The sequence below is a fragment of the Schistocerca americana genome, chromosome 8 (genome assembly GCF_021461395.2).
Source record: "Schistocerca americana isolate TAMUIC-IGC-003095 chromosome 8, iqSchAmer2.1, whole genome shotgun sequence".
NCBI classification, from domain to species: Eukaryota; Metazoa; Arthropoda; class Insecta; order Orthoptera; family Acrididae; genus Schistocerca; species Schistocerca americana.
In genome coordinates, this window is record NC_060126.1 from 202,296,527 (window position 1) to 202,311,586 (window position 15,060).

Consider the following 15,060-nt stretch of genomic DNA (forward strand, 5'->3'; position numbering starts at 1 on the left):
AAGTGTAAAATCTGATGTCTATCGTTAGAGATAGAGTATTCAATATTAATGGAGTAAACTCATGCAGTTGAAAGCACACGTTACCATAACCAAAACAGTCTCCGTAAACAAAGAGCTATAAGAACTCGTTTATCTTCGGTACTGCGAAACAAATTTCATCTACTGAAAACTGTTTACTTTGCGTAATCTGGGAAGAGATAATACGGACCAAAACAAGAAATAATATCTAGTAAACATGCACTCTAAAGCGCATGGTTTAAGAACAATGAACACTTTTTCAGTAAAAGAGATGTGTTACACAGTAGCGAAGATGAAGAAGTGCTCATAGCTCTTAATGTTTGCGCTTTAGAGCCCAGGTTTCCTTCTAGTATCCTGTACTTTCAGTTACATCGTTGACGCCATTAATTACCTTACATGATACATGTAGGGTGTCCCAAAAAAAAAAAAAAAAAATCCAACAAGCCTTAGGGACACGTTGTTTACTCAACAACTCAAAATGGCTCTAAGCACTATGGGACTTAACATGTGAGGTCATCAGTCCCCTAGAATGAGAACTACTTAAACCTAACTAACCTAAGGACATCACACACATCCATGCCCGAGGCAGGATTCGAACCTGCGACCGTAGCAGCAGCGCGGTTCCGGACTGAAGCGCCTAGAACCGCTCGACCTACTCAACAACTAGAAAAAAGCTTAGTAAAAATGGGCAGCAATATGCATACCTTACGAGCTATGAGCACTCGTTCATCTTCGATAATATAAATAAATTTCTTCTGATTCAGGTTCTTTGCTTTCCATATTTTAGGAGGAGGTAATATGGACCAAAACAAGAAAAAATCTACAGTAAACATGGGCTCCAAAATACATACTCTAAAAGCTATGAGCACTAGTAGAAGAGATCTGTATCACACTAACGAAGGTGATCATAGCTGTTAAGGCATGTATTTTAGCGCCCATGTCTACTAGACATCATTTTTTTTTATCGGCAACACTTCGTCCTCCGAAAATATGGAAAGCAAAGACCTTACAGTAGAAGAGATCTGTTTCATGGTATCTAAGTTCTCATACCTTTTAAGGTATGCATTTTAAAGCGTATGTTGACTCTACATTTTTTTCCGATTGCTGTATAAGGAACCTTTCGCTAAAGTTTGCCGGTGCTGTTTTGGGACGCCCTGTATAAGTTTTAAGTTGAAACTGAAATGTTACCAGCCGGCCGGAGTGGCAGTGCGGTTCTAGGCGCTACAGTCTGGAGCCGCGTGACCGCTACGGTCGCAGGTTCGAATCCTGCCTCGGGCATGGATGTGTGTGATGTCCTTAGGTTAGTTAGGTTTAAGTAGTTCTAAGTTGTAGGGGACTGGTGACCACAGCAGTTAAGTCTCATAGTGCTCAGAGCCATTTGAACCATTTTTTTGAAATGTTACCATAGCATAGTAATTTTAAGACTAAACCAAAGAAAGAAAAAAAGCCAGTCCGAGTGAGGATAGCAGAGAAGTGGTGAAACATGTTTGGGTAAAGAGAAACAAACAAAAGGTATCTTACGTAAGGCGGAATGTCTCTGCAATTTTAAATATTAAAGAATTCCTGCGATCTTGGCTACCAGTTTATTGTTTTACAAGCATCTAAATCGCTTCCACATGAGCACATTGCGCTCCCTACAAAACATACCAAAGAGGTGAAAACACTTTCACGATTTGTGAGAGGTGCGATGACCGATGGTCGTCACGCAATGGTACCACGAGAGGAACGCTAAACCAGGAATAAATTAATATGGTTCAATGGTTCAAATGTCTCTGAGCGCTACGGGAGTTAACCGCTGAGGTCATCAGTCCCATAGAACTTAGAACTACTTAAACCTAACTAACCTAAGGACATAACACACATCCACGACCGAGGCCACTCCGGCCGGCATATTAATATGAAATGGATAATAGGTCACGTCACTGATAACGCCTACGGTCTGTAGTCGCAGTCGTTGTGGTGTACCACTGAATAACTTGTTTCAGTTTTCCCGGTTACGTGAGACTGATGACGCTTGCGATGAATCACTGCTCTGTGCAAGGCACCGCAGAAAGTAAACGGTTTCAGGCAAAACAGCAGCGCGCCGATTTTCCCCGTGTTGCGGTTACGTTCGCGAACTTCCTTAAGGAGGCGCGAAAGTTGCGCTCGGCGCGGCGCGGCGCGGGCGGCCAGGGGGTGTAGTGTCGGTGTACTCACTGCGCTCGCGCTCTCATCGCGGCGGCTGTGGAGGGCGGTGCGGCGCTGTCGGCTGCTGCGCTGGCGGCTGCCGCGGCGTGCGGGCCAAGCAGACTCGGCGGCGGCCGGCGCGGCCCGCATATAAAACGGGGCCCGGCGCGCGCCGCGCGTTCGTCCTTGCCTGCCTCGCCTCGCCGAGGCCTTCCGCCAGACGCTCTGGCGCCCAGGGCGGGGCACCGGGCACGGGCACGGGCGATCTCCGCTCCGGAACTGCCCGCGCTGCGCTGGACCGCCGCGCCGGTCTCCCTAGCCCACCACCCCCCTCGTGCCTGCGCGGCTGCTTGCAGTCTTTTGCTTTCTCCTAGTCGCAGTGCGGCTACATGTCACGGACGACTGCACGCGTTCCGCAGTAGTACGAGGGGCGTCCGACAAGTTATACAGTACATATTTACGCTTTTTTTTCTGAGGCGATGTCGATTAAAAAAGTGAGAAACTTGTTGTGGGTCATCGAGACATACTCTCGCTTCAGCCCCTTTAGTTTCATGGAGTTCTGATCGGTGGCGGTGCTGTACGTACGCTTCAAAAAATGGTTCAAATAGCTCTAAGCACCATGGGACTTAACGTTTGAGGTCATCACTCCCCTAGCCTTGGAACTACACCTAACTAACCTAAGGACATCACACACATCCATGCCCGAGGCAGGATTCGAACCTCCGACCGTAGCAGCCGCGTGGTTCCGGACTGAAGTGCCTAGAACCGCTCGGTAGCAGCGGCCGGCTAGGTACGCTTCAAAATGACTTCTGTAACGGAGGCGCGTTTCAAGCAGACAGATCACACTGACTTTCCTTTGGCAGAAAAGCAGAGCATCGCATAATGTCTACAGAGACCTGGCAGTGAACAAAAGCACAGTGAGGTGTTGGGTAAGGGATTTGTCTTCATCGCAACGAGGTCGCGCAAACGTGTCTCCTTGCCAACTGGGCTCACACAGCTATGACTCCTACAATGTTGGAACGTGTGGACACTCTCGTTCGAGGTGATCAATGTATCACAGTCGAACACGTCGCTGCTCAACTGGATGTCCCCGTTGGTAGTGCTGGCCGGCCGGAGTGGCCGAGCGCTTCTAGGCGCTTCAGTCTGGAAGCGCGCGACCGCTACGGTCGCAGGTTCGAATCCTGTCTCGGGTTTGGATGTGTGTGATGTCCTTAGGTTAGTTAGACCTAAGTACTTCTAAGTTCTAGGGGACTGATGACCTCAGATGTTAAGTCCCACAGTGTTCAGTGCCGTTTGAACCATTTTTTGGTAGTGCTGACACATTCGTTCACTAGTTGGGAGACTCAGAAGCTTGTGCCCGTTGGGCTCTTCACTCTCTAACAGAAATTCATAACATGGGTGCGGAGTTACGTGAGCGTTACAAGGATGATCATGGCAATGTTTTGTCGAACATTGTTACAGGCGATGAAACATAGATTCTCTAGTGTATGGTTTCATACACAATAGTAAGGAGAGGTGGGCTACAGGAGGTGCAGCAACTGTCGTCGAAGGAAATCGTCTGCAGCTCGTGCTCTAACTCTAGATCACGGACTCGCATTCGGGAGGACGACGGTTCAATCCCGTCTCCGGCCATCCTGATTTAGGTTTTCCGTGATTTCCCTAAATCGTTTCAGGCAAATGCCGGGATGGTTCCTTTGAAAGGGCACGGCCGATTTCCTTCCCCATACTTCCGTAACCCGAGCTTGCGCTCCGTCTCTAATGACCTCGTTGTCGACGGGACGTTAAACACTAACCACCACCACCATCTAGATCACGGGGTCCCGGGTTCAATTCCTGGCCGCGTTGAGAATATTCTCTCCCTGGGGACTGGCTGTTTGACTTCATCATTCCATCCTCATCATCATAATTCGTGACAGTCGCTAGATTGGACTGTGTAAAAAACTGAACTGTGAAAAAATTGGGACTTTGTACAGGCGCTGATGAGCGCCCCACAAACCAAACATCATCATCATCATTAGCATCCTAGGAAATCTGGAGAGTAGCACAAACGATTAGCGAACAAACAACACAAATTTATATAACTTGTATTTCTCCAAACATACGAAGACTCATTACAAATGATGCTACAAGAAACAGAGTGCAGCTATCAATGTCATTAGGGAAGAGTCTCTGTGTACTGAAGCACAAACGACGATGTCGGTGTCATGACTAGGCGGCATCTGTATAGCCTGCCGTAGCGAAGTGTCTCCAGTCACGAGTGGGATGAGCTCTGACACCAGCCATCCTGCATGATGGCGGTAGCGGGCGCTCGTGGTACACAGCCGCTGAAGGCGTGGCTAAGTGGGCGCGTACCATTGGGTCCACCAGCTCCCGCGCGACGCTATCGCTTACAGGCAAAAACCTGCTGTTTCCTTCCTACGACGCTCCTGGGGTTTTATCGGTACGTGATACCACAAATTCATCGCTTCGAGCCAGAAACAAAATAGCAGCCAATGGTGTGGCGCCACAATACCTCTCCTCCGAAGAAAAACTTTAAGGCCACTCCTTCAGCCGGTAAAATCATGGTGACGGAATGCCGGGACTCTGTAGGCGCTATTCTGTTTGATGTCCTCCCTCATGGCGCTATGATCAGCCTTGAAGTGTACTGTGTTACCCTCAGGAGACTGACGACACAATTTCAACGTTTCGTAGCCCCAAAAATGCAAATGAACTTCTCCATGATAACGTAACACTTCACATAAAAAACAAATTGTCAATATTATTTTTAAAAAAATTTTGGCCTGCTTAAGACATAATCTTATTTTCATCTGGTACAAACTGTCAGAATAAGCAGAGACGTGGAAAATTTCACAGATTTTCGCACTCAGGTCGCCAAGTAATCGCGACCTTATTTGGTTTCATAATCGAAATCATGTCTTCCACCACACGTATGTTGATCGAAATATTGTAACACTTCTGTAACCTCGTTACGGACATGCGGAAAAACTGAAACTTCCTGGCAGATTAAAACTGTGTGCAGCAGCGAGACGCGAACTCTGGGCCTTTACCTTTCGCGGGCAAGTGCTCTACCATCTGAGCTACCCAAGCACGACTCATGGCATCTCCTCACAGCTTCACTTCTGCCAGCACCTCGTCTCCTGGTAGAGCACGTGCCCGTGAAAGAAAAAGGTCACGAGTTCAAGTCTCGCTGCTGCACACAGTTTTAATCTGCCAGGAAGTTTCGTATCAGCGCACACTTAGCTACAGAGCGAAAATCTCAATGTGGAAAAACTATCTAAGGGAAACAGTGTAGATTCCTGGACAATTTTAATGTAAAAGAATTTGTTTGTAAAGTGGGAATTACATTGCACATCAATTAATTATAACTGCCATGTGCAGGGGTCTTTGAAATAAACGGCAAACGGTCTCTAAAACAGATGTAAAATTCGCAGTGTCCTTAAAACCTTTAGAAAACTATCCTTGTAATGCTTTCATGCCCACCATGACATCTTCGGACCTCCCTTTTCTTTAATGCCAATGAGCTTAGGAAAATGGACGGCAATTTTTGTGAGAATTTGTCGCTTCCAAAATACGATTTTCTTTTTTAATGCATCCCCGTCAAATCAGAAAGTAATTGTTTCTCACTTTGCAGTGTTTTATTGTGGGCAGCAGGCAGTTAAGTCTGTTTAAAATGTGAGGTCTACGATCCATTCCAGATGTTCTAATTTTCGTTTCTGCACTCCTTCTTCCTTCATAAATTGAGCAATACCAAGTTTAAAGTCTAAAAACCGTTTCAGGCATGCCTGTTGACTTAACTAACTTATTTTGCAACGTTATGTATGTAGAATCTCCATATTGTTCATTCAGTTTCATAGAAAACTGTTACAACTGACAGTAGAATAATAGATGCGGCTTAATAAATTTTACTTTTCGTTTCACGAGATTTTTTACGTGCTCCATGCCTTCAAATTTAACGAAAAGTGCTTCTTGATGCACAGAATAATGAATCCCATCCAGCGGTCATTGTAATTTCTTGCTCTTTCATTGTCAACTATAGTTTTAAACTCTTTCTGCATGGTAGTGTGATGCCCTTCCATAGCAAATTTGCGGTACCCGTTGGTAAGTGACTGCATATAGATACTGAAAACTGAGAATTCTCACCTCTCTCTTCTGTCATTCCAGTTCAGTTTTAAAGGCTTGTGACGAAAGATCGCCAGACTGTCTCTTTTTGCGCACCGGCCACTGGACCTGTGAACATCCTCCATACCTCAAACAAAGAGTGAAGAGTATTGTATTGTATGTTAACCGGGGGCCTAGAAACAACGGAGAGGCTCCGTCCCCGCCGCAGCCACAGTGGTCCACAACCCCACGACGACTACCGCAGTCCACTTCACCCCTCCGCCGCCCCACACCGAACCACTCTTTCAAGATTATAGTGCGGTTCGGCCCCCGGTATACTGGCATGTGTCTGCTGCCATGTCAGCACTAACTGAAGTTACTATGTAAAAGTACGGGGTGTTCAAAAAGTCTCTCCGCAGTGTCGCATGATTGTCAGCCGCGCGTGCCGTATGATTGTTCGTTCGCCTGCCTGGGTTGCTTCCCTTCAAGTGGACTCGATACTGTAGAGACATTCTGTACCCATTCACAGGAGAACTTGTGTTAAGTAAAATATTGAACGCTTATTTTCAACAAGTTGGTGCAACCCCGCATACAGCTCACGTTTCAATGTCACTGCTTGCTGATGTTTTTGGTGATCGCATAATTTCACAGGGACTTTGGTCTCCACGATCGCCTGACCTAACACCACCTGACTTTTTTCTTGGGTGCAGCGAAAGCAACTGTCTATAAAAACTGTCCAAAATCCATCGATGAATTGAAAACTGCAATATCCACTTTCACTGCTTCTGTTATAGAAGAAATGTATTTGGGAATATGATTAGACGGATTGAATTGTGTATTCAACAACAGGGGGGATACTTTCAGCATTTAATGGGAAGTATAAATGAATATTCAATAAATTAATAACTTGTATTTCGCTGAGTTTCATTTCAATATATTCACTGCGGCATACGGCAAGCGCGGCTAACAATCATACGGCATTGCGGAGAGACTTTTTGAACACCCCGTAGTTGCACAAATACCCGGTCGGTCATTGACTAGATTTCAAAGTGGTGCAAATATCGGCAATAGCATTAAATTTTTAGGCTTGTAAAACGTAGCCCTTCAGCGAACGCAGACATGTAGAACACTCAGACAATAATATGCAATGAAATGATCACAGAAACTCAGTCCACGCTAAAGCAAATGACACACACAAAACACTCGTGCGTCTCGTGTTTGAATACCGCTTAAAAATTTACTACCGTTATGGAATAGGACTAATTGGATATATTGGAACTAAAGGTCCAAGATTTGTTTGGCTCGCAGGAGAGTCACAGAAAGTTTGAAAAAACTCAACCGGGCAGACGCAGAAAGGCAGACACCAACTTCTCCCGTAAAGACTAGCAATAAAGTTTAGAGAATCAGTATGAAGGAAGCAGTCTAACAATACTTCTGGAATAGCAGCTGCTATTAAGGTGATGTTTCGCAGAAATGAACTGTCACCAAGGGCCAACGGGGGTAGACAACAAACAGTTTATAATAATCACATGAAAGTATATTTATTCTAAAATGGAACAGTGTCCATTGACACTAACTAGCACTAACATGTAATTTAGGCAGCAGAATAAGTGATGATATCCGAAGTAGAGAGGGTTAAATTTGCTAACATCGAATATAGATTTAAATGCCAGGAACTCTTTACTGAAAGTATTTGTATGGAAAGCAGCCATGTATGGTAGTGAGAAATGGATGACTACACTTTAGACAAGAAGAGAATAGAAGCTTTTGAAGCGTGGTGCTACAGAAGAATGCTGAAGATTAGGCGGGTAGATAACAACTGTGTGATTTCAACTCTGGGCGTCTTCCTACCGTTAGAAAATGGGGGCGAAATATGTGTATGAGGGGGTGTCACGACCATTCTATTTTGTGAGCCGTCCACGTTGGTGTTCGGCAGAACTCTGGTGGAATTTGGTGGCAATGTGACTCAATTAACCCACTCTACACGTCACATGAGCTTCTGAGGTCTGGCCTCTTTTTCGCATGTGTAATCAACTTCAATTTGAAGAGTCATCGAGATCTTGGGTGATGTCGCAGGGCGCCACGCTTTTGCACCGTTACAGAGGACGTTTATGGACATCTGTGAGCCAAATTTCAAACTTCTGCGTCGTAATGGGAGGCAATCACGTGGTTTCGAAAAAGTGATCCTTTCATTGTGTTGTGCGATGTACAGTATACAACCTTACGTTCTCAAACTTCATTTGCCTCGAAATGACTGGGTGTTTGTGTTGTCCTCATCATTTCATCATCATTCATGCAAGTGGCAAGATTGGACTGAGTACAGGTTGGGACTTTGTACGGGCGCTGATAACCGCGCAGTCGAGCACCCCACAAACCAAACATCATCATCATCATCATCATCAAACTTGATTTTCTCGAAAATGTTGGCACCCCACAAACCAAACATCATCATCATCATCATCAAACTTGATTTTCTCGAAAATGTTGGCACCCCACAAACCAAACATCATCATCATCATCATCATCAAACTTGATTTTCTCGAAAATGTTGGCATATATGTCCTCCTGTTTACACACAAGTATGTTGAAGTCCTAGTCGTGCTGTACACACCCTGTCAGTATGAGCTCAGTTGGTGAAGAGAAGTTCTTACGGTCATTTCTGTTCTACACTTGTGTAGCCGTGGCAGGTCGCAAGTGGCGATAAACGTGGAGCCGCTTGTGCAGGCTGTAGAAGCCACCCGCTAACTGCTGTGACGGGATGGTTGCAGATAGATAAGGCGAAGGATGCGTTGCGAAAGAGAGACGTGGCAGCGAACCACACCCGGACCAGAACGTGACAACCGCTAAGCTTAATGCCCTTCGACAGCTAAGGGTCACAGATGCAAGACCAGCACGGGTTGGACCACGCCCTAAGGACGTTGCAATGCAAGAAAGCCGGGTGCGTTCACGAGGAGGCGTCTTCGAATCACATTTCGGCCACCTAGTTTATAATTCCTGCTGTTTTCTTGATGATGGATGAAGTCAGGAAGATTCTTCAATGAGGTTCGTCCGGTTCAATTTCCATTATTCTTGTTATCTAACAGCTTTTCCAACCACTTATTAACTGATTAGTCCTACTATGTAACAACTCAGTCCTCGATTTTAAAACCTACAAAAAGATCATTGCCCGTGGAAGGTCGGTCCCAAGTTCGGGTCCCTTTACGGCAAACAATTTTAATCAGTCTCGAAGATTGAAATCAGTCCACACTCCACTACAGATTGAGAGATTTATTCTGGAAGCAATCCTCTAACCTGTGACTAGCCATTTCTTTGCAATATCCTTTCGTCCGGGACTGCTACTCCAGCAATGTGAACTTTTGTGAATTTTGTAAGCCATGGTACACTTAATGGCAGAAATAGTTCTTTTAGGGCGAGTAATGAGCCGGCTACGTGGAAGCCGCGGTTCCGGTTTCGAGTCCACGTTCGTCACATAATTTTAATCTAACAGAATGCTTTGAAACAGCGCATACTCCGCTACAGAGTGGTAAATTTACAATTCGTTCTCACAGTTTTTTCTTTCCCACTACCAGAAATTAGACAGTCCTTAACGTCAATAAACTCAAATTTTTACAACAAACTTAATTTCTAAAATGTTATCACTCCCATTAGCATCTGAGACTAGTGATGTTGGTCACTCAGTCACATAAATTATTCGTTAATCCTTTCCTAAAAGTGATTTTTCTTCGAATTAGACATTTTCCAGCATTATGTGGACTCTCATATTTCGATATAATTAGAATTATTCTTGTTATCTAACAGCTTTTCCAACCACCTATTAACCGCCGTTTGCATAAACTGGTTAATGAACTAACCAGTTAGAAAACCGCGATTAACAGCGTCAACTGCTCTATGGACACCTGACCATCAACAACGTATCAGAAGTAATTTCACTGTATTAATGATGGCTCGTGGATTTATGCCCAGTTCGAAAGACATCTATCGCCCTTGTTACCTTACACTAAGTGACATTAAAAATCATGACCAACTAGTTGTACGTATGTTTGAACTTCAAATATATAGCCACCTGTTTTTTTCTGAAAATAGATTCGACCCCGTATTTATAGGCAAAGCTAACAAAGCCAAGTTTTCATGTCCGACCGAGACTCGAACATAGGACTGATCTTCATTGGTGACTGTACATAAACAGACGTGATATGTGTAATTTTTAACTAGTATCAGTTAGTAAATCTGAACCTCAAATTACATGACGAAAATCTTTGTATTGGACTGAGAGTCCTATCCACCAACTACCGTCCCTGTTAACTAACTATGAAAGATGTTAAATATGATTTCATTCACAAATAACAAACCTGAAATGACGATGCAGAAAGTTTTGTGTTGCGGAGATATTCGAACCCAGCACGTAATCGGATTGTTTCAGCCTGAAATGACGAGATGAATGAATAATTTTTGTCTACCAGAGAATCGAACGCGGCACCTATCGCTGTTGCTTTCTAGCAAAAATAGACGTCAAATGTAGGTTTCTTTCACTAGAAGCGAGATGTACGCGTGTTTGGACTAGAAATAACGTGACTAAGAGTTCAGCGCCTGTCTCTTACTGGGAGTCGAAACCACCCCATATCGTTATTGTTGACAGCGAATGAAGATACGGCAAAAATCAATATTATTTTCCACAAGCACTTAGGTGTGCTCCTACTAGAGCTTGAAGAGACATCATACAAACGTTTGTGCTGAACCAGGATTCGAGGACAAATTGAGATGTTTCGAGACCTGAACGGGCAAAGAATTGATGAAACTGTATCGTCATGAAGGGATCAAAACCTGCGAAATCTGACTTCGAGTCTCAGTACAGTGCCAATACACTCAACATCTCAAGCTCAGTCAAGAGATGGAACAAGTGTCCCGTGGCATCACATGACGTCTGGTTCCTTAACTAAACGTACAAGTAAGAAACGATACTGGTGACAGAATTTCTGCACACTGACACTTCCGCCTCCGTTGTGCATTCAATAAGTACTGGTCCTGGTAAAGGCCTTCGAGGTGGCTTATGGGCTGATGACTCTCTCATGATGGCCAGCTGTTTCCAGCACCCATTCGAAAGAATTTTTTAAAAGTCTGGGCAGGAAACAGCACCTCCGAAACGAATGATACTGACAGGAGCATTAGATTCTGTGGCTGATTGGCTCTAAGGCCCGAATGTTGAAAAAATTCGTGCAGCGGTTTGGAGCTGGCGAAGTCGGAAGTAGATCGCTCGCCAAGAGGCATACGAGCACTTGTTTTTCTCATGCTCCAGTCGTGAATCGACGCGAAAAACTTAAATACACATCTAGAAATGGAATGTCTTCCACCGGCAGTTTTCTAACTTCGTGGAACTGTTTATTACGTAACATGTATTCATGGTTAAACTTTTAATTTCTATTTGGAAATATGGCCTTCATCAACATCAGTGTAAAGTGTAACCCACATAGGCACGCAAACTCTGTGGTATTAATCGTGGCATGGAACCAAACCCCTCCGAATGCCATCTTGGGGAATTTCTTGCTATATCTGAATAACCTGCCGTGACAGTTCATGAAGAATTTTGGCTGGCGGCTGGTTTGACAGTATACGTCTCCGAATATCATCCCAGAGATGCTCTTTGGCTGAGAAATCAGTGAACAGAGCAGACCAATCAACGATCTGTACATATCTCAAGCAGTTTGTGGGGTGACCTGAGTGTGCGGTCTTGCATTGTCCTTTTGGAATATGCCATTTGTTGCTTCCACTTAGGACGAGCATTATTCAAATCGCAGCCCAGACTTGTACTTAGGATTCTTGTGTTTTCCTACTTATCATTTCGGATGGACATCCGTGTGCTCCTTTCGAAAACGCAAAGACCTGATGTATACTTGTTCAGTTTCACTTCGTGCTTTCTCATTAAATACCAACTCGTCGGCGGGATGTCAACAGCAGGCGGAACCACACTCCTTCAGGCCATTAACCCAATAATGGATTCAGAATATTATTGGCTTTGACAAAGTGAAGTACAATCAGTTGGAGATCCTTTTGGGTAAGACCAAAAAATAATGCTCTTGATTGTCATGCTACACTCCTGGAAATGGAAAAAAGAACACATTGACACCGGTGTGTCAGACCCACCATACTTGCTCCGGACACTGCGAGAGGGCTGTACAAGCAATGATCACACGCACGGCACAGCGGACACACCAGGAACCGCGGTGTTGGCCGTCGAATGGCGCTAGCTGCGCAGCATTTGTGCACCGCCGCCGTCGGTGTCAGCCAGTTTGCCGTGGCATACGGAGCTCCATCGCAGTCTTTAACACTGGTAGCACGCCGCGACAGCGTGGACGTGAACCGTATGTGCAGTTGACGGACTTTGAGCGAGGGCGTATAGTGGGCATGCGGGAGGCCGGGTGGACGTACCGCCGAATTGCTCAACACGTGGGGCGTGAGGTCTCCACAGTACATCGATGTTGTCGCCAGTGGTCGGCGGAAGGTGCACGTGCCCGTCGACCTGGGACCGGACCGCAGCGACGCACGGATGCACGCCAAGACCGTAGGATCCTACGCAGTGCCGTAGGGGACCGCACCGCCACTTCCCAGCACATTAGGGACACTGTTGCTCCTGGGGTATCGGCGAGGACCATTCGCAACCGTCTCCATGAAGGTGGGCTACGGTCCCGCACACCGTTAGGCCGTCTTCCGCTCACGCCCCAACATCGTGCAGCCCGCCTCCAGTGGTGTCGCAACAGGCGTGAATGGAGGGACGAATGGAGACGTGTCATCTTCAGCGATGAGAGTCGCTTCTGCCTTGGTGCCAATGATGGTCGTATGCGTGTTTGGCGCCGTGCAGGTGAGCGCCACAATCAGGACTGCATACGACCGAGGCACACAGGGCCAACACTCGGCATCATGGTGTGGGGAGCGATCTCCTACACTGGCCGTACACCACTGGTGATCGTCGAGGGGACACTGAATAGTGCACGGTACATCCAAACCGTCATCGAACCCATGGTTCTACCATTCCTAGACCGGCAAGGGAACTTGCTGTTCCAACAGGACAATGCACGTCCGCATGTATCCCGTGCCACCCAACGTGCTCTAGAAGGTGTAAGTCAACTACCCTGGCCAGCAAGATCTCCGGATCTGTCCCCCATTGAGCATGTTTGGGACTGGATGAAGCGTCGTCTCACGCGGTCTGCACGTCCAGCACGAACGCTGGTCCAACTGAGGCGCCAGGTGGAAATGGCATGGCAAGTCGTTCCACAGGACTACATCCAGCATCTCTACGATCGTCTCCACGGGAGAATAGCAGCCTGCATTGCTGCGAAAGGGTGATATACACTGTACTAGTGCCGACATTGTGCATGCTCTGTTGCCTGTGTCTACGTGCCTGTGGTTCTGTCAGTGTGATCATGTGATGTATCTGACCCCAGGAATGTGTCAATAAAGTTTCCCCTTCCTGGGACAATGAATTCACGGTGTTCTTATTTCAATTTCCAGGAGTGTATATTCAGGCAGCAGTTGTTCTTTCTCAGGACGTAGTACAGTTTTTGACCCAGGTTTGGTCTTTGTAGCTGAATCAGGAGTTCAACATCAGTGTAAAGTGTGACCCACATTGGCATGCAAACGCTGTGGTATTCATCGTGGCATGGAACCAATCCCCTCCGATTTTACTAGCTTAAACAGATTAGCCCTGGCACATGGAAAGTTTTTGTGACCTTCAAGAAGACCCTCTTCTTTTCTCTAACTTTGTAACTGCTGTTTGCATAGCAGACTCATACCACTGCTTTAGAGCTCGTGAAGTCATTTCTGAAGCAACACCTATAAATGAAACAGGTTGTGGAAATGTGGTACAAATATGGAATACTTAGGTGAAAATATGGAATAGTACACTGAAGAGCTAAAGAAACTGGTGCACCTGCCTAATATCGTGTAGGGCTCTCGGGAGCACGCAGAAATGCCGCAACACGACATGACATGGACTCGACTAATGTCTGAAGTAGTGCTGAAGGGAACTGACACTATGAACCCTGCAGTGTTGTCCATAAATTCGACAGAGTACGAGGGAGTGGATATCTCTTCTGAACAGGACGTTGCAAGGCATCCCATATGTACTCAATAACGTTCATGTCAGGGGAACTTGATGGCTAGCGGAAGTGTTTAAACTTAGAAGAGTGTTCCTGGAGCCACTATGCAGCAATTGGGGATGTCGCATTGTTCTGTTGGAATTGTCGGAATGCACAATGGACATGAATGGATGCATGTGATCAGGCAGGATGCTTACGTACGTGTCCCCTGTCAGAGTCCTACCTAGTCGTATCAGGGATCCTAAATCACTCCAACTGCACACGCCCCACACCATTACAGAGCCTCCACCAGCTTGAACAGTCCTCTGAAGACATGCTGAGGCCATAGGTTCATGAGGTTGTCTCCATATCCATACACGTCCATCCGCTCGTTAGAATTTGAAACGAGACTTGTCCGACCAGGCAACATATTTCCAGTCATCAACAGTCCAATGTCGGTGTTGACGGGTCCAGGCGAGGCGTCAAGTCTTGTGTCGTCCAGTCATCAACGGTATACGAGTTGGCCTTCGGCTCCGAAAGCCCATATCGATAATGTTTCGTTGACTGGTTCGCACGCTAACACTTGTCGATGGCCCAGCATTGAAATCTGCAGCAACCTGCGGAAAGGTTGCACTCCTGTGAAGTTGAACGATTCTCTTCAGTCGTCGTTGGTCTCGTTCTTGTAGGATCTTTTTCCGGCTGCAGCGAT

General features: G+C 46.0%; 1 protein-coding gene across 2 annotated transcripts in view; it reads right to left on the minus strand.

Annotated features, from left to right (window-relative positions):
- LOC124544799 (glucose dehydrogenase [FAD, quinone]-like) overlaps positions 1 to 15,060 on the minus strand; it is a 208,875-nt gene that overhangs the window by 182,450 nt on the left and 11,365 nt on the right. Inside the window, exon 1 of one of the 2 annotated variants that reach the window (XM_047123480.1) lies at positions 2,215 to 2,248. The exons of the other annotated variant lie outside the window; for it this stretch is intronic. Within the exon in view, the coding sequence (XP_046979436.1) occupies positions 2,215 to 2,231 (17 nt within the window). The 5' untranslated portion in view covers positions 2,232 to 2,248. Of the gene's footprint in view, positions 1 to 2,214; positions 2,249 to 15,060 lie in introns of those variants that run through there. 2 annotated transcript variants of the gene reach the window in all.